Here is a 20,805-nt window from a genome sequence, read left to right as displayed (position 1 = left end):
GAATAGGATGATTCAAGAAAAGTAGGGATGCTGAAATCTCAAGTACACAAATATTTTTGCAACTGCTGAAGAAATTAATTGCAGTTTATTTTAAGTACATGGTAAATCTCTGAGAATGCTGAGATATTGTCAACTTTAATAGCAACCTAAACTGTTGGAAACAACTGGGCTGCAAGCTTTCCTCCTCTAAAGAGGAACCTGAGAGAAAAGACAGCTTGAAAGTTTGTTTTGGTCACCTAAATTTGAAAGATTTCAAAGATCTTTCCAGCAAACAGTCTTAATATGACTATTCATATACTTTACTTACAGACTTAGAAAAAGCAATGCAAGTGACAGCTCGGTCAAAAAACCCCATTCCAATGACATGAAGTGTGTTCAGAGTTACAGAATCCCAGACACGCACGTGTGGTGGCAATTGCTATAAAACACACACAGAAAACATCAACTCAAACAATGATGGAGAAAACCCATCAGGATTTGAACAAATGAGAATGCATCTGGAAAAAAAAATCACAATTGAAGGTATAAAAATTATCAGAACTTCTCTAGAGTTACACATGTAAGCACAGATACATTATAAATGGTTTGCTGATTATTGTGCCTAAGATCAGTATCTAGGACTGACTCTGCAGAGTGTACAGTACATCATATATCAGTTTGTTCACTGAAGTTCATGGCCACTGAGATACTCAGCATGAACTGAAAATTGTTGATGACTTTGAGACATAGGATTTACTGGTAGGCCCAGGTAGAATTTAAACTGTGTCAACTGAGATAACTCTGGTAAAGGTAAAAGGTTAAAGTGTGAAAAGAAGCTCAGGAATTTTTAAAATGTATCAACATTATAAAAATGGCTGGAGATAATAACTTTATGTTCAAACTCTTCTTTACAACTGTAATCAGGATGAGATTGCATTTTGTAAATCAAATTCCAGATGTACGTCCTGGCCCCAGATCATCTCCTCCCGTCTGCCTTGGGCTCCGGGCGCCCCGCGATGCCCCCTATGGCCACCAGGGGGCAGCCGCGGGCAGCCGGTGGAGTCCCGCGCTCACAGGCCGCCAATTCTTCCTTTAACACAAATAAATATATCTAAAAAACCCCAAGGGCACAACAATACCTCAGTTAGATTAGTGGCTTTTATATACCTATATACCGTATTCCACTCAAGCCCAGACCTCATACTTTTATGTTTTATTTCATAAATACAATGGTAAGTTTAAAAAAGCTCCAACACATAATAAAAATTAATAGTTTACATTACTCAGCTAAGTTATCTTTATATAAAATTTATATTGCATAGCTGGTATTTCCTTTTTTTTTCCCACTGTCCTGGTTTGAACTGGGATAGAGTTAATTTTCTTTTGAGTAGCTGGTGCAGTGCTGTGTTTTGGACAAGAATAATGCGGATAACACAGATGTTTTGGCTGTTGCTGAGCAGTGCTTACCCCAAGTCAAGGACTTTTCAGTTTCCCATGCTCTGATAGTGAGGAGCAGACGTGAAGCCAGGAGGCAGCATGGTCCAGGCAGCTGATCTGAACTGTCCAAAGGGATATTCCATACCATAGAATATCATGCCCATTACATAAACTGGGGAGTTGGCCAGGAGAGGCCAATTGCTGCTTGGGGATGAGCTGGCCGTCAGCCAGTGAGCCATAGCATTGTACATCACTTTTCTTTCTTGGGTCTTATTTATCTCTTTTTGTTGTATTTGTTATTACTACTACTACTACTACTACTACTACTACTACTACTATTATTATTATTATTATTATTATTATTATTATTATTATATAACAACAACCATACTTATTTCAAACCACAGAGTTTGTCCTTTTTCCAATCCTCCTCCCCACCCCACTGAGGGGTGTGGGAGGGGGGTAGATGAGTGGCTGTGTGGTACTTAATTGTTGGGCTTAAATCATGACACTCAAAGTAGTCAACATATTGATAATCCAGACTTTACCCCAAAATTCTTCTTTGGCATCTGCCTAGAAGTCTGCAATAGTTTGGTTGTGACAACAGCTGCATACTCTTCTGAGTAACTTTTTCCTCATGGTTTTTACTGCCTATGCTTGTTCCCATTCTCTTTCCCTTTTGTTAGCTCTTTGGAGCAATGTTCATATTACTCTGTTGAAATAGCCCCAGCTTACAGCAAAGTTTACAATAATACAGGTGGCAATAGATAGAAAAATATTCTTGCCTAAATGATGGGAAGAGTAAGTTTTTTTTCCAGCAAATAACTCAAACCTGTTCTTCATAGTTTGGTTTTGGTGGCTGTGATGAAAAATGATGTTGTATACTGTACAATTTAATGTCCTCTTTTCCTCCACATCCATCCGCCCTCTCAGGTCTCCTTTGCAGCCTTACCCCTCCATGCTTCCCAGAGACAGTTCCAAATTTACCTTCAGCCTAAGTCATGGAACCAGAAACCATTGACCACTCTTGATAATGAAATTGGGTAAGTGTGAGAGCGTGCAATAGGAACCCTCAAATTAAGTTTTGCTTCTGTTCAGTCCAAAAATGTAAGACCAATTACAGTAGGAAAAGAATACAGCATGTATCTTCTTAATAACATATTCTTATGAAATATAAACAATTATACATCGGTAAAGAAGCCACTTACTTTCCCATCCTTGGATGTCCCTGCAACTTGACCTGTTGCTATAGTAATCCTATCAGGATGAACAGCCAGGCTACAGAAGAAAAGAAGAGGCCAAACTTTAATCTATTGACAATCTATTTCAACAAGCTATTACTTGAGCCTGTAATAAATAGTCCTGTTTTAGTCATTTAAAGCACACAGCACAAGTGTAAACTTTTAAAGAATATAAAACCAGAACTGACAAAACAATTGTCACGCTCTTGTATTTTAAAGTCCTCAGAATTCTTTTTTCACTGCATCTGCTTTGCATGCCATTCTAGAGGCCGAGTACCCTACAAAATGAACTCTGGCAATAATTCATTTAGCTTTACAAACCAGAAAGGCATCCTCTTTCCAGTAAACCTGATAGCTTTGAAATATCTAGAGACAGAAAATTTGAAAGAAAGAAATGAGATGGAACAGGTCCAAGGTAAAAATCTCCTTGTAAAACAACCAGATTATGCAAATAATTCAATTTATGAAACATGCTCACAATTCAAGCCAATTTGGTTATCAGGCCTATTTTTGGCTTCGAGGTACAATGGGTGTTTCATAACGCCTAATCTAAAGAAGGGATGTCAAACTCATTTCACCCATCAGATAATCCAGGTGCTCTTTTTCAGCTGTGCAAGTAGACTGATATCATCAAGATAAACCATTGGTTTATTTAGATTTCAGTTTAATGATTCTGATGTTTGCTGGTATCCAGTAACCTCTGATCTTCAACAAACTTAAATCATTTTGAAGCCAAATCTGGCATGTGTGCATGGCAGCAAACAAACCAGGTCTAGTTTACAGGTTATCTGCCATGGGGTCAGCATGCCTGAAGACTACCAGGAAGGCCACAGGTGAAATTACTATTATTTTGCTGGTTAGGTTGAACCTAAAGGAACTGTACACCTTGTGAAGGGGAATAATTCAATCCTACTTAAAAAATGCAAGGAGAAGATTCTAAAGAAGAAGAAAATGTTCAATCATCCTAAAAGAAGAGTAAGGAAAATGAGTGGATCTCTCTCAAATAGATGTTTTGTGAAGAGAAAAAGGACTGCTATGAGATGACTTACCACTTGACATCATCATTGTGACCAGTGTAATGTCTCTGGAGCTGCTCTTCCACGTTGAAGAGCACGACCACAGAGGCGATGAAGTACACGGTCTCGCCCGTCGGCAGCAGGTACAGATTGCTGCGGCAGTCCCGACCCCTGTAGCCATAGCTAGAGTGCTGGTCAAGCTGCAATAACATCGTCTCCCCATGGAGAATGTTAAAAACAAGACAAAAAAAAAAAAAAAAAAGGATTCTCTGTCCTTGTAGTCTGTAGTCTCTGTCCTAAAGTCTCCACCTCTTGGCCTGAGCACAGCTTTATTACTTGATAACCTTCAGAACTCCTTCCCTTACTACACCAGAGAGTTGAAGTACGTTGCAGATTTTAAAGCCTACATATCCTGCAGAAAATACATAGCAAGGAATAGGGGAAATTGCAGATGTACTTTTCCTTTAGCATCCTCTAGAATTTGCTAAATACCAGACAAAGACAATATTAGTTTTGTCCCAGGTGTACTTACTATTTACACTGCTTGACTAATTAAAATAAAAAATTAGACTTGATAGAAACACTAACAAGTCATTCAGCACATCTCCCTGCATTACACAAGGATTGATTGCATTATCCCATGTGCAGGTTGATTCATTTCATTAATGTGGACATGAACAGCCAGATGGACTAAAACCATAAAAAGGTTACATCATCCATTCCAATTTATTTTTGTAGTATTTAAAAGGCAGTAGCCCAGATTCTGATGGTAGTCATATCAATACGAATATAAAATTAATTCAACGAAATGACTGGAATAATAATCTCATTTAAACTGAATGTTAAATCAGCCAAATTTTGTAGTTTTATTCTTCTGAAGAGTCATTAGGGACTACAACTATTTTGGCTTTCTTTTTTTTATGGAAACAGAAAGAAACAGCATTAGCAGAATCTTGGCAAAACAGAAGTGCATTCTAATGCAGTCAGTATGGAGGAACTGGCTGTGAAAAATACATGGGCAGATAATGAAACCCCATTTACATGACCTAAACAAGACACTTGTGCACTATTCTGGATGGTCAATGACAAGCCACTCAAACTAAAATAGTCATGTTAACATTGTTGAAGTAATAAGGTCAATTGTTATCCTATAAAAATACCTATTTTATAAGAAACAGCTTGCTGATTTTTTCTTATAAATGCAATAGAAGTAGTGCAGCATACCCAATTATTAAAGTGTGAATTCAGAAATAGAGCTTTTAGTCTCATAAACTGAAACATCTCAGCCAAAGTTTCTTGAGATATTAAAGTGCAATGACATTGAAACAATCAACATCTTAAATTACAAAGAATTTACTATCAATTTGAATCCATCTGTGATGGTTGGTGTTACTACTCTAGATTGCTGGACAATGATTAATTTTTTTACACATATTTTTTTCTCTAAGGCCAGATAGCATTATGAATTGAAGCCAACATAATATTCCCCTAGTTCAACAACATATAATCAAATTTATAGTGAACCAGCAGCTGAAGTTAGTGTAAGGAATAGAACTTCTAAAAAAAGTGGAGAACATTACACAAACATGCATAAGTAACAAATCTCAGTGCACAAAAATAGCCATTAAATGGGAAAGATTACATTCTTTAGGGAAAATCTCCTTTCTATACTATTCTTCTTGTGGGGAACAATGCTGCATTCAACCCTTCACATGACTGCTGTTGTCAAACACTCAATTTCTTTCTATCAGCCTTTTTTCTCAAATGCAAACTCCTGGGGTTGATCCTCCTTCTCCTCACTGTTTCCCACACTTGGATTTGGTGGCTCTGACTCGGATTTGGTGAGCTGGCATTTCAGGGAGTGTTACCTTGACCTTTTCTTTTCATTTGGCTTGCAGTTTTTGTTTCAAACCTCCTGCCTGCCAAGTGAGTTTCTCTTAAATGGATCTGGGCAGGCCACTGCTCCCACCCTGATGTCCCTAGTGCTGATTTCTCACTTGGATTTTGCACCTCTCCTCCAACCCCCCTCACACTTCATCACTCACTGTTTTTGTTTCTTCATATCCTAATATATATGATAATATATCAAAGGTGTGAACCTTTTTCAGCTTACCCAGACAGCTGCTAACGTGACTGTAATAACTCTTCATGGTTCGGGAATGCCCTGAAATCTGTACACATTAGGTTTTCTTCCTGCTGTTTCTCATCATACTCTGATTTCCTTTCCATTTGTCCACACCACCTCCAATATCTTGTTTCCCTATCCCCATTCTTACAATATAGAGCATTTCTGGCTGTACTCCCACAGCTGCACTCATTTATCTGTTACAAAGATGTTTTTTCCTATTCCAGTTCCGTTACCCTCCAATCAAGCAGTGCAGCTTCTCCCACTCAACTGGAATGAATGTCTGCAATATTGCTGGGTTTTCTGCTGTATTTATCTTTCTTCTTAAATGATCTTATGCTCCTGCTCACAGTTTCTCTTCTTCTTGTTATAGTTTGTAAAGTGGGCATTATCTTCTCCCCTTTTTTTTTAAATTATTTTTAAATGCCTTTCAAAATCTCCCATATACATTTAATTGTCTTATATACCTTCCATTGCTATAAATATTAAGTATGGATATCATGATTGGATTTAATTGCAAATAAATCAGAAACAGAAGAAGCTAGCACAGTATTTTGGGAAAAAACTACCTCCTCCTCAATACCATTTAGAATAACCATCTAGGGTTAGTTAAATTGTTATATTAATTCACACCTCTTCTATTCTTAGACAACCTTAGACAGGATTCTGCTGGGTATATGGACACACACCTGGAAGGACATATGAATATTCAAACTAAAAATAATAATCCATCTGGCAAATATTCAGTCATTTAAATAAGCTTAACTGAGAAACTAATGAGACTGAAATCATAACCTACTCTAATTAGAATTTCTTATAATAGTCTGAAATACTGACGTCAGGTTCCACCTACATGCTGCTAATGACATTTTGCTTTGTGTCATGCTTGGGTGTTCTGTTGTTTCAGTGAGCTTTCTAACACTTCCTCCTTACCATCCTTAGGCCCCTTGAGTGAAGAGCTCCTTACAACTGCAAAAGACATAATTCAGTTCTGTTGTGACAATGGTGAGAACCTGTACAATTAGATGGTAAAAGGCTGCAAGCAGCATTTATCACTGTAATCTCACCTGTTTTATTAATTTTATGGATTTTTTTGTCTTTTTGACTCCTCTTCACTTATTTGTGCATGCACTATCTCTGCAGTTCCAGCAGAATGGGATAGAACATACAGCCTCGGCTGAAATAGGAATAATAAGAATGGTTACTAAATCTGTCATTAATCTCTTGTGAATACAAAGGGACTTTTGGAAACTCTCTGAACATTCTGAAACCACATGCAGTTCTATTTATACAACTTTGAAAAAGACTATATGCAGTCTGTCTTCTTTTATGAAGTCAAAGTAATTTCCTATTTTCACTGCAACCAGAGAAGAGATTTTTCTTTCAAGAGAAAACCTTATGAAGACATCATCTCTCTAGAGATAACGGATATTACAAATAAACTCAGATCTTGATTCAGGATAAAATATAAACACATATTTTATCTTGAATCATGTATTATATATAATAAGATTATATAAAAGTGAAGTGTCTTTTTTAAAATAAAGAATATCTTCTATCATTATACTTAAACATGAAATAGGAAAACTTTTTTATGTCATGAAACACTGATTGCTTTCAAGTTAGATTTCTGCAACTATGTCCACTCATAGAAGTCAGTGGAAAAATCTGGTTGCTCACTATTTGTGGTGTTTAAGCCCCCTTAAGATACAAATCCAAATATTATTTTATATATTACATTTTATAAATTTTATGGCTAAGCATTTATCAGTTGCACAGCACTACTCAATTCAGGGCTTATTCCAGTTGAATGTACCATCCTCTTAAGGACAGTGGTGCACATTTTATAAAACAGTTTAAAATGATAAATTACTGCTAAGAACTAGAAAAAAACTGAGCTTGTCTTATGCATATTATAATTAATAATCCCATCTCACTACATTCTTATGATATGCCTAGTTTAATCCTTGGCTAATTAGAAAGCTTCAGACTTAACCTTCAGGCAACATTTAAGCAAAATCTTTCTTAAGCTGCCACCCTGTACTTTATAAGGTGAAGAACAGCAGCCTCAAGAAATTAACACCTATTTTCAATGGAATGTCACTTCGGCAATTAAATGAACGCTATGACCTTAATCCTGGTATACTTTAGCTCGAGAAGTTATTTAACCCAAATCACTATGGAATGATTGATTTCCAGTAGTCCTCCAGCACAGAAAGGATACACCCATTCCAGTTTAAGCCTCTTGGCTGGTAGTTCTACTTTTGCTTCCAAATTGTAAGATTCCACTTGCTCTTTGGGCATGTACATGGTAACAGGACGTCCACGAAGAAACATTTTTACGTATCCTTCCTCTACAAAAGGTCAGAAATGTTTAATGTTACACAAAAAAGCCATTGGGGAGAATTCTAGTGCTCCTCCATCCCTTCCCACATAACAGTTTGGTGCATTACAATTATAAAATGACATGCAATCTCAAACTTAGAAATTTAGCAGTTTTTTTTTCCTAAATCATAATCACTAAGCAGAATTTTTAAAAACATACAAAGTCCCTTCTTCCTCTAAATATTCTGAGTAGCAGAATTAGAACTAAACAGTGTCATGAAGAATTACAAAACAGAAAGGTCTGAAATTGAATTTTTTAAAGCAAGTTACAATATTATGGTTTTTAAATATTAAAAATGAAGGGGAATACATCAAAGATTACAATTAACGCAGAAATGCCACTTAAAATTAATTTTATTTTTAAATCAATGTTTACAGTTGAGCATCAGCATCTAAATTATTTTCCAACACTCAGTCGCATTCTTTGCATCCCAGTGTAAAGATATGCTTTACACTTGATACAGTGTTAGAGATACATTCGAAATAAGGAACACAAACAATTAGTAAGAGGAATCATGCTGATGTACATGCAGAAAAGATATGTGCTTTAAGAATTACTAAACATTGAGAAAAGAATGACAACATTGACAGCACATTAAAAGAAAGGAAAATGACATACAGGAGAGAAGCTACAAAAACTCAATTGGCTGACAGAAGTAAACATTTCTAGAAGAAAATACTAAAAGTAATCTGTTGAACTGGTAAGAAATATTTTTGGGGCAGAGAAGCAGAGATTAATAACAGATCTGGAAGTACTGACTTGGGGACTTCATGGGGCTTATAAAACTAGGAGATCTGGGAAATGCCATGAAGGTCTGACTAGGACTTTTGGGAAGTGGCAAGGCCAAAGTGGGTGTCCTGTGAACTTCTGATGAAGTTTGTCCAGATTCAGAACGTGCTGGCTCTTGCTGCTCCATCGGCAGATCAAGGGGTTCAGCCTTGTTCGCATGCGAATCAAGCAGTTTTGGAGTCAGTGACATCTGTAGAGTTACTAGACAGAATAATCGTGGGCACAGAGGAAATGGAAGGGCAAAAGTAACAAAAATCATGTAAATGAAAAAAAAATTATACAATTTAGGACTGTTAAATTATGCTATGAATTTTTAAGTATCATTACAAATATACCACTATTTTTAAAATTTGAAAGCTAAGGCTTTATTTTAATTTGAAATATGCATATGCTACAAATCCTGACTAAATTAATAAGAATTATTGATTGAACAAATAAACATCATAGCAATGCTGTATTACCTAACTAGATGTGTATTTTGCCTTTACACTAAGTCATATGGGAAAGAGATCTACCTGATCTGTCACAGTAAAGTTACTTTTAGGTCTCTCTAGCTTCTTTACAGAACACATACATAAAGTGAAAGCAACAGAAAACTTAATGTTAAAAAGAAGAGATAATAATGATGAAATAATGGTGACAGAAGGTTGGAACTTCAAGATGTCTGTTAAAATGATAGAATATTGGAATTGTTTTAAAAATCTACTCCAATATATCTGTATTGGAAAATAAAATAGAGGGTAGAGCATTAAATAGCAAAGCATTACAGCACTATTTGTATGCGCATGCAGCATCTATTTAATGAGCTTCAAACACGTGCCAACACTGCTGATGCTGGTGCACTGGAAGTCAACAGATTTTCAGCAATGACAACTACTGGCTGTACTTATCAAAGGCTGTGAATGAACCAAAGTTTAATTCACCAAGCTGCTTTTCTCACCTGAAGCTTACAGGACTCATAAAACTTGCATTTAGCCATCTACAGTGGGAGCATTTGACCTAGTCACACCAGACTAGGAAAATAAACTATATCAAGAATATTACAACAAGTATATGAATTATGCCTTCAGAATGTGTGTATGTTTCTCTCCTAATTGTAAAGAGGAACCTAGGCCGATTAGGTCCAGTATAGAGGTCATACTATGTACTTATTTCTAACTTCTGGTATTATTCCATCTCAACTAGTTTTTGTTCCTAACCCAAATACATCATCTACACAATCAATCTCCTCTTTTTCATACTTTTCTTAAGTAATTTTTAAGACAGCAGAATTCTAAATGTAAAGATATAGATGTAAAGACAGACAATCATCAAACTACAAAGACAGACCAAGAGTGAAACTTTTAGACAAATGTATCTTTTACATCTGCAGTTTTGTAAATTTGATATTGTTGTTGTATAAACAAACAGTTAATGAACTGAAATAAGAAGGACATCAATGCCAGTGGGATCTGCAAAGGAGACCACCACTGACTGCAGGTATAAATTTGTACAAAGAATACAAAGAGGTAGAGACTGTCTAATAGACTTTGCTTTGAGAACAAACATTTTTTCTTTGTGAAATTCACATTTATTGCAAAGCTGAAAGACGCTGATTAGTGGAAAAACTGTTAGGATATAGCTATTTCTAAAAAGCAGATAAATCTGTGATTAGATCACAGATATAAACATGCATCAAAAATGTGCATATTTACACTACAACTTAACTAAAGCTTTAGACACCAAAATGGTACGTTTACCAAATGTAACTCTGCTTTATGACACTAAGCAAAAAGCAATGAGAAATTAGTTGTAGGCCTAGGTCTGTTTATTTAAGATTCAGAAAAATCTACAATCTACTCAACAAGAAAAAGCAAGAAAAAACAAAGGCTTCTATGATCATGTTAGGCTAACAGCAAAACAGCCAACAAAGGGGCAAATTCTATACAAATTTCAGCAGAAGTGCAGAATGCCATTTCAAACACAGTGAACATCCACGTGTTGCCATATAGCTCTCTCAACATTTTTTATCTAATTCAAATTCTTAGGACTAAGTCCACAGGAATGTAAATTATAACCCATTATTACGATTAAAGTGCACCTGAGGGTTATAATTCAGTAGATCATATAATAAATAGTATAACATTTTTGTTTCACTCAAAAGAACTAGAAAAGTTTTAACATTGCAAAATGCACACAAGTTAGAAAACTGCTGTATATATATTGAGCTTTTATCCCACCAGAGCCATTTTGCTTCGAGAGCTATGAGGTTTTGGAAGTGAAGCCTACCTTTGCAGTGTGTCACACGGCGCTTCCCTTGTGATTACAGAGACAGAGACAGAAGGGCTAGATAAAGATGTGTTTGAATACAATAACTCTCTAAATACCTGCTCTATGGGCTGTCCAGTCTTAGTCTGCTGCAGGCTAACCTGGGGCTTGACAAAACACTGAGCCATACACTGGGTAATTACCTTCTAAACCTCTTTCCTCAGTTAGGGGCCTCTGGTTCTACCATTAAAACACTGGCTTAAACTCCATTATGCAATCATATACTTAAGTAAAACACCAAGTATAACCTTCTAAAAAAAAATTTATTTCAGTAGGAATTTTGTCTAGGTAAGAAGGACATCAATGTAGTGTCACATCTGTTTAATTACTGACTTTTATCTATGGGAAAAGTGGCAGAAGAAAAAATATTACAAACACCTTTTTTACATGGTATAAGGGAAGGAGAAATATTAGGCAAGGAAACCATATTCTGTGCAAATCAGAAGATTTCTTTTTCTAAATCATCAGTTTTTATGGAAGGAGCATGAACCATGAATATATTGTCACTAGAGACTTAAGTGCTTATTTAATTTCATGTATTACTGACTTCAAAATCAGTTACATTAAACCCTGAAACGTGGCTTAAAAGCCTTGTTGGATGCTGATCAATCCATGCAGTAAACAAAGGATCTCCAACTTTTTCAGCCTAATGTATGATTGATGTCATAGAACTATGCATAAAAATAATACAATACATCTGATACATCAACACGGTTTTTTCCCTTCCCTATTTTGCTAAAAGAAATCTTTATTTTAGTTGTTGTTGACTTTTCAGAACAAAAATAACTGTTATATACACTACTCAGCTTCATATTTTTATTAAGACTCTTCAAATCTTCTAACTGTCTAATGACAAGAACAAACACTGCTTTCACTTACACCTACTATTTCACTCTCAAAATCTTTCAGCAGGGATAATACCTAAGTTGGAAAAAATTTTAGTGCTTTTCAAATTAAAGAGAGATTACCAAAACTGTAGTAACAAACCACCTTTTTATTTTTAATTTGACATATTGCATTACAAGGCTTTGGGACAGATGTAGCAATCTTTGGAGGGCACCATTTCATGATTAACATGAACTTGGCACTGCTTTAATTACCAAAACCTTAATACTGCTTTGAAAGAGAAGACATATATGGAGTAAGAAGACGTGGTCTTTTTTGTCCTTGTCTTCTTACAAAGTATCTCAACTGTAAAATAAATCTATTGCATCAATAAAATCTAGAGTGAACTGATAAACTTTTTAATAATATATCAGCAGCAGCCTGTAAGTATCATGTTTAGATTCCCAATCCCAATTTCTAGGCAGCCACAGAAGAAAGGGAGCTAGTGGGGGAACCCAATCACAGTTACTATCTGCTTAAAAATTTGAAAAGTTCCTACCTGCACTGAACATTGGTTCCTTGGGTTTGCTGTGAAAATAATGAAGAAATTACTATTTTAAAAGCATGCACATATAGTCTGCACATGTATATGTATCAATATGACATAAAAGTAAAAATAAAATAAATTTTTATTGAGTGTATGTATGAATAAAAATACTTTTTCAAGTAAATTATTTACAAAGTAAATCCCCAGGCAAAAACAACTGAAAACAGTAAACATCCTTGATTGCACTTTACATTCAATTCTCATTACATTCTTAAAATTATAGATCTTCCTCTACTAACTACCAAATTCTCTTCTTCTGTGAAATTAGTCCAATTACAGGAGAACACAGAAACTGTGTACACGAGCAGCTGTATCATTTTTGGTTTCCAGCCTGGATTTAAGGAGCAAATCAAAGCTTGAATCCTGCTTTTTCCAAAGACTTCACATAAAGCATGGAACTGCCCAGTTGTTCCTGGGTGAATGACAGTACTTGATAAAACACAGAAAGCACATAACCATGATTAAAATGTCTTGTATTTGTCACTGCACAGCTGCCTGCAAGACAACTCGAAATTGGTTTTTCTTTTTGTCTTGAGAAAATCTCTGGGAAAACTTGAGGGGAAAATACATACAACATGTTGAGAAGCTCTCTGGATAGCACTACCCTGGCCAAAAGGAAAGAATCTTTGTTAAGAAATTTGTTTCTAGTCATTTTTTGGTTTTGTCCTTTGCCCCTGCAAATCAAGTTTGAGAGTGTTGTTTCTGATGAAGAATGGAAGGAACACAAAGTTATATTATCCAGTTATTTCTCTTCCCAGTTCCCTCTTTTTTAATGCAATAAAACTTTTGAAGTATAAGATAACTGCTGTAAGTTTCTTAGGGTGATCCTAAAATGGGTGAACCCCCCATCATTCTGATGGAGAAATACTGAAGTATGAAGTATTCCTAGAGCTTGATGCCATCTCAACACCCTCTTCTAGGCTGCAGTGGGCAATAAGGAGAAATCAAAAAAAGAAACAAGACTGTGTTGGATTTTTGCACACAGGTTTTTTTAAGCATAAAAGATTCTCTCTCAATACAATGAAAGATGTAGCAAATAATCCTAATATATTTTCCCCCTTGCTTTGGTTTGACACTTATATTGAGAATAATACTTTACTTAATGATAAACCAAAACCAAACCAAATTAACTCTGATTCTACTCCTGATTTAGCAACTTTCCATAATATCAGCCTTTGTGTTAATCATGCATCAAAATACATGCTTCAAGCTGGCATACACAGCCAATGTCATTTATATAAATAGCATGATGTGCTGCCATTGTTAACACCAAGATGAACATTTTCTTACAAATGAAGATATTTTTAGAAAACAAAAAAACTTTATGGGATGAAGCACTAGTCAGAAATGCAGCCATATTAGAGACAAAATGGTCCCTAGCTCTGAACAGACCATGCCGACCTATTCAAGCTAATCAAGCAAATGTGAAAGGCTGATTCATGACAGTAATAAAGCAAATCATCTGTACTTCCTAATTATACAAACCCTAACCACACACAGCTCAGAGCTCTGACTACCCTTTTCCCTGAACTTGAGTCACATCCTACTTAACCAGCCCTCAGGAAGGCTTACTCCTGGCTGATAGCTACAGGAGTGGGGACACTTCACAGTAGCATGGGAGATTATGGTCATTTCCTTATGCTCAAAGCTTCTTGAAAGAGCTTTCTATAGCATTCTGGCTTTGCATAACAGCCTACAGCCCTACAGGCTTTCAGAAACAGAGTCATGGAATATCTCAAGCTGGAAGGGATGCAAAGGGGTCAAGAATACAAACAGACTGTGAGTAGATGGTTAGGTTAGCACACTCTTCCTCACTCTTTCACACATACAGACAGCTTTTGGGGGACAGTCTTAGTCCCAGCATATAGAATCATCATTTTCCTTCCCATAACTCTTGCTTTGTATTTTGCATGGTTGCTCAGTTTCAAGAGGAAGCATGAGGCAAATCTTTAGTCAGCCCCTTCCACAGGATAAGGACACTCATTCTTCAGGGAGGTGAAAGCTGGGGTGCTGAACAGGCTGCATGGGACAGAAATGAGGGGGAAAGTCTCTACCCATACAATGACTGTTTTCACAGTGGTACCAACATCACAAGCACCACTTGAGGCAATCTAACACGTGCTCTTGATTAGTTCCTTGGAATACTTGCACTTTACTTAACCATTGCATGCCTTGTGTGCTGAATCTTCTCCCCAAATCCTAAGTGAGTGATTTCAACCCTTTGTGGTCTAACAATTGCAAAATGACATAACCATTGAGCTTCTGTTGAAACAGTATGTAAAAATTAAAAATGCATCTCAAGTACAGTGGTCAACCATAGAGGAAAACCAAAACATTTTGCAGATAACCATTAGTTTGTTGCAATGTTTTTATTTCTCAGATATTTTGGAATCAATTTTCAGGCATACAGTACATCTATATAGCTCATAGAAGCCATAGCTTTCCTTAATTTAAGTGAATAAACTAATAGTCTCACTTCATGTGTTTAGTAGCTTTAACATATAACTAATTTCAGATAATTGTCACCTTAAACACGTAGCAGGATCAGAGATATATGCATAAACCTCACTTTGCAAAGCACTGTACTGTTTTAGATTTTGACCTGTAGATCTTCCACTGTACAACACACACTGAATTCATCTTTTGGGCACTTGATCTAATGCAATTTTTTATATAAAATACACAGAGCAAGGGCACTGTAGGATCATGTTTGTTAAAATTTTTACAAAAACTATAGTAAATTACTACAGCAAATTGGAAAAGCAATGAGATTCCCCACTGGTAGGTGAAATAATAGTTTTTCATATTCCAGAAAAAAGTCTACCCATCTAAGTATAGAAACTATTTTTTTTAACAAAAACTATCCATAAGATGTTTGTTTTGTTTATAGAAGATAAAGTTATTTTAATCAATGAGGTAATCACATAATGGCTGTTGATACAATTTGATATGTGTGATAGAGTAGGAAGTTATACATAGATGTAAAATAAAAAGCAAAGCCTTAGGAAAAAAAGCTAACCATTTCAATGGTTGGAGATCAATACAGAAAACAGCAGCTCCATGCTAATAAATTCACCAAGGCGAAGTAGCTGCAGGAAGTTACACATCCTTGCAACACTTTACAGAATTTGCAGCTTAAATTAGAGTGAGCTGGTCTTTTAGCTGTCCCTTCACTGGTCATTATGGATTTTGCTTGGTTTTGCCTTTCAAACCTTTCAGGCTCACTTGTTCCTAAGATTGTTGATGCTTGGTTTGCTAATTCAGATGTGTGCAGTTATATATTCTCTACAAGGGTAGAGAGATTTTGTTCAAATCTGCACATGCAGAGAGACACTTTGTTCCCAAGTAAACTAATAAGAGATTGCTTTTCCTCTCAAAATTAATATTATTTATGGATATTATGTATTGCTACAGTAAGGTTTTTTTTTCAGTTATATTTGTCTTTTAGAAATCTTGAAGTACAAAAATCTTAGAAACAAAATGAAACCCACATCTATTAGTTATTTGTTGCTTATAATTATCTTACAAAAACATTAAGGGAAAAAAAATTCAGATGCTAAGATAGAGCCAAATTTCTGTAAGTACCAGAAGGCCCAGTCCTGTGGAATTCTGTTGGCTTATCAAAACTTCATTCACATGCATAGATGCAGAATGCAAACAAGATGTTAATTTGTGTAAATATTACATCTTCCGTAGTTACAATTTTATTACATTTTCTATGATAGTATTTAAATTTTTTTGCTTATTCCTTGAATTTTCTAAGCCTTTCACTGAGTCACAGGTCACAGGTTGTAAGGGATCACAGTTGTTCACCTGGTCCAACTTCCCTGCTCAAGCAAGGTTGTACGAGAGCACATGGCACAGAATTGTGTCCAGACAGTTTTCAGATATCTCCACTGAGGGAGACTCCACAATATCTCTGGACAATCTTTTCTAGTGCTCAGTCACCCACATCGTAAAAACATTTTCCTCCTATTTCTGTGCATCAGTTTCTGCCCATTGCCTCTACTTATTGCTTGGCATTATCAAGAAAAGCCTGGCCCCATCTTCTTGACACCCTCTGCTCAGCTATTTGTAGACATCACTGAGACTCCCTCTCAGTTGTCTAGAGGCTGAACAGGCCCAGCTACCTCAGCCTTTCCTTGTAAGAGACCTGCTCCAGTTCCTTGATCAACTTTGTAGCCCTCTGCTGGACTCACTCCAGGAGCTCCATGTCCCTCTTGAACTGAGGAGCCCAGAACTGGACACAGCACTCCTGATGTGCCTCACCAGGGCTGAGTAGAAGGGCAGAATTGGATGGTTGGACTCGATGATCTAAAAGGTCTCTTCCAACCTTGACAATTCTATGATTTTCCTCCCTCAAGCTGCTGGCAATGCTCTTCCTATTGCATCCTAGGATTCCACCGGCCTTCCTGGCCACCAGGGCACACTTGGACATAACCTATGGACAGCTTGTTGTCCACCAGAACACCTTCTCCTTTATCCATGCATGCAGGTCTCTTGCCCACTTCTTCTGATTTCTTGCTCATCTGGATGCATGGTTCTTGAGCCTAGAGGAAGTGATCCTTGAATATCAACCAACTCTCTTGGATCCCTCTTCCCTGCAGGTCCTGTTCCCATGGGATTCTTCCAAGACTCCTGAGCAGGCTAAAGATAACTCTTGAAGTCCATGGTGAACATCTTACTTGCTGCCCTGCTTCATCCCTTCCTGGTACTGAACTCCAGCTCATGGTCATGACAACAAAAGCTGCTTCCAACCTTCACATCTCCAACAGGGCCTTCCCTGCTTGTTATCACAAGGTGAGGCAGCACACTATTCCTTGTGGGATCTTCCACTACCTGTGACAGGAAGTTGCCATCAATGCTTTCCAGGAACCTCTTGGACTGTTTGTGCTTTGCTGTGTTACTTCTCCAGCAGCTGTCCAGGTAGATAAAGTCTCCCACAAGAACCAGGGCCTGTAACTGTGAGGCTGCTTCAAGCTGCCTGTAAAAGACCCCTTGCACTTCCTCCTGTTCAGGCAGCTCGTAGCAAACAGTCACAAAGTGCCACCCTTACTAGTCTGCCCTTTTATCCCAATTCATAACTTATTCTAAGTTCCATAGTTTGCACACTTGCTGCCTTGCTTCATAGCTGAAAACATAGGTCAGAAACCAAGCTATTAATAATGTAGTCACCCATATTTGGGTTGTAAAAGAGTACACAACCAGCTCAGTCACTCCTTACTCAAGCAAATTGCTAAAGGGATAAAAAGGGAGGAACATTTTGTGCCACACCATTGACAATGACTCGTGTAATGGCACTGATGCCCAAAGAGAGCAGGTAAATTAAGTTATTAGTTGAGCTTCATTAACATTGTGTTTTTATGACCACATCATCAGTGAGACAGTGAAACAGTACCATCAACACCATTTCTTGCAAAGGAAACTGCAATAGAACAGGTCAAGTGAAATGGCTGAAACTAAATTCTGATTAGGAAATACAGGAAAGAACTTCTTGACCTATACTGACAATACTGATGAACCTCAATGAAACAGCTATTTGTTCAAGGCTATCCTAAGTCTGAAACCCTTGGACAAGATATCCTCTTTTCTCTGTGCTGTCAGCAATACAGAGAAGCATGATCAAAGATACACAGAGATAGGCATCACTTCATTCTGCTTCATTGAACAGTACTTGCATGTAAACCTCTCTCTTCGTTTATATTTAATCTGGCTGTCAGATCAAGGCATTCATAGTTCAGAGACTGGCTGGACATCAATGTACATGTGGGATGTGGTGGCTGAATGCTTCTCAGCAATTGTTTTGGTTTTTCTTCCTCTTTCCTTCACTTCTTAAACTACCTTTATCTTGATTTATGAGTTTTCTCACTTTTGCTCTTCCTATTTTCTTCTCCTCACCCCACTGGAGGACAGGAAGTGAATGGCTGTGTGATACCTAGATGCCAGCTGGGGTCAAGGCACCACAACCAGAAACTCAAAGAAGTACTTGTCAGGAATATAAAGACCAAGGGAAACCACTAAGATATTAGAAAAGGCATGTTTAATAATTATGAACTTTCCTGGGAAACTCTAAGTTCTCACACTGTTTATAGTTTAGAAATAAGGCAAATAAATTTAATCTAAATATGAAAACCTGTTTTATTTCAAATGTTTTAATATATATTTTGGTCCAAGAATTGAAGCTTTGTAAAAAAAAAAAGCTTCCAATATTTTAAACAAGAAAAACTAATTTCACTAAAGAAACTAATTTCATTATTAGAGCAGGAGGCAGAGAAAGGGGATAGGTACTTAGATGACATTACCTTTCACTGTTCTTTTTACCACTAGATGAACTGCTGGTGGAACCAGTGCGGTTGCGACTCCCTTTGGAATCTCCATAGCTTTCCCTCCGACCTCCTGGGGACACACGCTCAGCTGAACTGGTTCTCTTAATGGTGCTAATAAAACAAGGAGCAAGTTTCACAGTGGCACTTGTAAAAGTATATATTCTACAATAAATACTTATGAGAAATGTATCAAGTAGAACACTAACCCTAAAAAAATAACTATAATTTGAAAAAAAAATCTTAACTTGATTTGTTAAAGAGCCTATGTAAGAGTTTTGGTGAGTACCTGGTGCAACAGAGACAAACATACTGCTTTTTACTTAATCATAAAAAAGAAGATGGGCTAAACTAATTTCACAGAGTAGTTGCAATCTTTCCTGGGTCACGTTTCAAATCCCTCACTACCACTCCATACTTCTGAACTTTTGGATTCTCTTACAAAGAAGTGAAAGATTTAAAGAGAAAGCATATTGCCTGACATTTCCAGCCAGACTACAGAGAATGCCAAAAGTATGCCAAAATTTGAACAGAAGCAAGCTAACTTTGGGTCTTCATCCAATATCAATTACTCTGTGGTTCAAAGCTAGTTTTAACAAACTCCAAACTGCAATTAATGGTGAGCTAGCCTGCATTTTTTTATTGTTGACAAAAATGTATGCTTCCTAGTTACATGTATGAATAGATTATATTCCCCACATGTCCTGACAGGAGGTTTCTCCAAGGCTTAAAGCTCACCCTACCCTCTCACTCTTCAACCATCTTTCCTGCCAAGATAGCTATCAAGGGAGCTCCTGTGTGGCTTTATGGCACCCCTTAGACATCCAGCTCTCCGTGATGGAAAAATGGGAGCCAAAACATAAGCAGTGCTACTTAGTAAATTAAGAGAAGCTCATTCAGAACTTACACTTTATAGGAGACAAGTTATTGACCAAAGCACTTCTCCCTAAAGCAGTGCTTCCTAGCAAGAGGGGGAGCAGCTAAGGGTGAGCCCCAAAGCAGGTAATGCTTTACAGGTTGCTGCAGGCCCTTTGCAGCACAGAGGCTCAGGCAGCAGTACCCAGACTGAGGCAGGAATCAGCCCCATGGCAGCAGCTGAACAACAGGACTCAGTGTCAGGGTCTCATTTCCCCCCATTTCAGTCCTGCACTATTTTCTCCCCTGCAGAAAGCACAATGAAAATATCCCCCTTAAGTTATAAAATCCCCATACTAAATAACCACCTTCCGCAGCTCTCTCACCCCAGAAACCAGGGAAACCAATGATTCCAGTTCACATCTCTCCACCCGAATTCCAACCACAACCTCCATCCCACTGTGAAAACATTGGTACTTGGTCCTTTAAGGCCAGTCTTATCCTAGTCACACTTTTTTTATCCCCAGCCACCTCCTCCTTAGCCTCCATACACCCTCAGAGATGTTCTGCTTACCAGAATACTCATCTCATTCTTGAGGACTACTCCAAACTTCCCCAGCAGTCTCTAACATCTATCCCTGCCCTGCCATCTCAGTCAGCTCCTCTGGCTCTGTCCCACTTCACGTATGGTGTAAGTTGGCTCCCCATAACTAGAGGAACCAAAATGGACCTTTCTGTCTGGTCAAAAATTGCCTAGCCTAGCAACTGTACACTGTCTGCTTTAAAAAAACCCCAAAGTTATTTCTGCTCCCCAATGGATTTTTACCAGCAAGGAGGGGAATGTTTCAACACCGCAACTCAGACTCAGCTACAGAAATGATGGGAACACCTGAACCAGAGTCTTTCTGGAAAGAA

The 20,805-nt window shown here is 37.3% G+C and overlaps 1 protein-coding gene across 5 annotated transcripts in view; it reads right to left on the bottom strand.

Moving 5' to 3' along the window:
* The window catches only part of EML1 (EMAP like 1), a 122,501-nt gene that overhangs the window by 19,315 nt on the left and 82,381 nt on the right, over positions 1–20,805 (bottom strand). For 2 of the 5 annotated variants that reach the window (XM_054275035.1, XM_054275038.1), the window contains exons 4-10: positions 19,015–19,149; positions 12,665–12,693; positions 11,242–11,268; positions 8,023–8,152; positions 3,707–3,856; positions 2,625–2,694; positions 308–418 (exon numbers count right to left, since the gene is read on the bottom strand). In XM_054275035.1, the coding sequence (XP_054131010.1) occupies positions 308–418; positions 2,625–2,694; positions 3,707–3,856; positions 8,023–8,152; positions 11,242–11,268; positions 12,665–12,693; positions 19,015–19,149 (652 nt within the window). The remainder of the gene's footprint in view (positions 1–307; positions 419–2,624; positions 2,695–3,706; positions 3,857–8,022; positions 8,153–11,241; positions 11,269–12,664; positions 12,694–19,014; positions 19,150–20,805) is intronic. The other 3 variants (XM_054275034.1, XM_054275036.1, XM_054275037.1) reach the window with 3 other exon arrangements.

This window comes from Melozone crissalis, unplaced genomic scaffold (genome assembly GCF_028551555.1).
Source record: "Melozone crissalis strain CALT ecotype California unplaced genomic scaffold, PUWL_Pcris_2 ptg000018l_1, whole genome shotgun sequence".
Taxonomy (NCBI): Eukaryota; Metazoa; Chordata; class Aves; order Passeriformes; family Passerellidae; genus Melozone; species Melozone crissalis.
The sequence above is the reverse complement of the archived record's forward strand: the minus strand, read 5'-3'. Positions and strand labels throughout refer to the sequence as shown.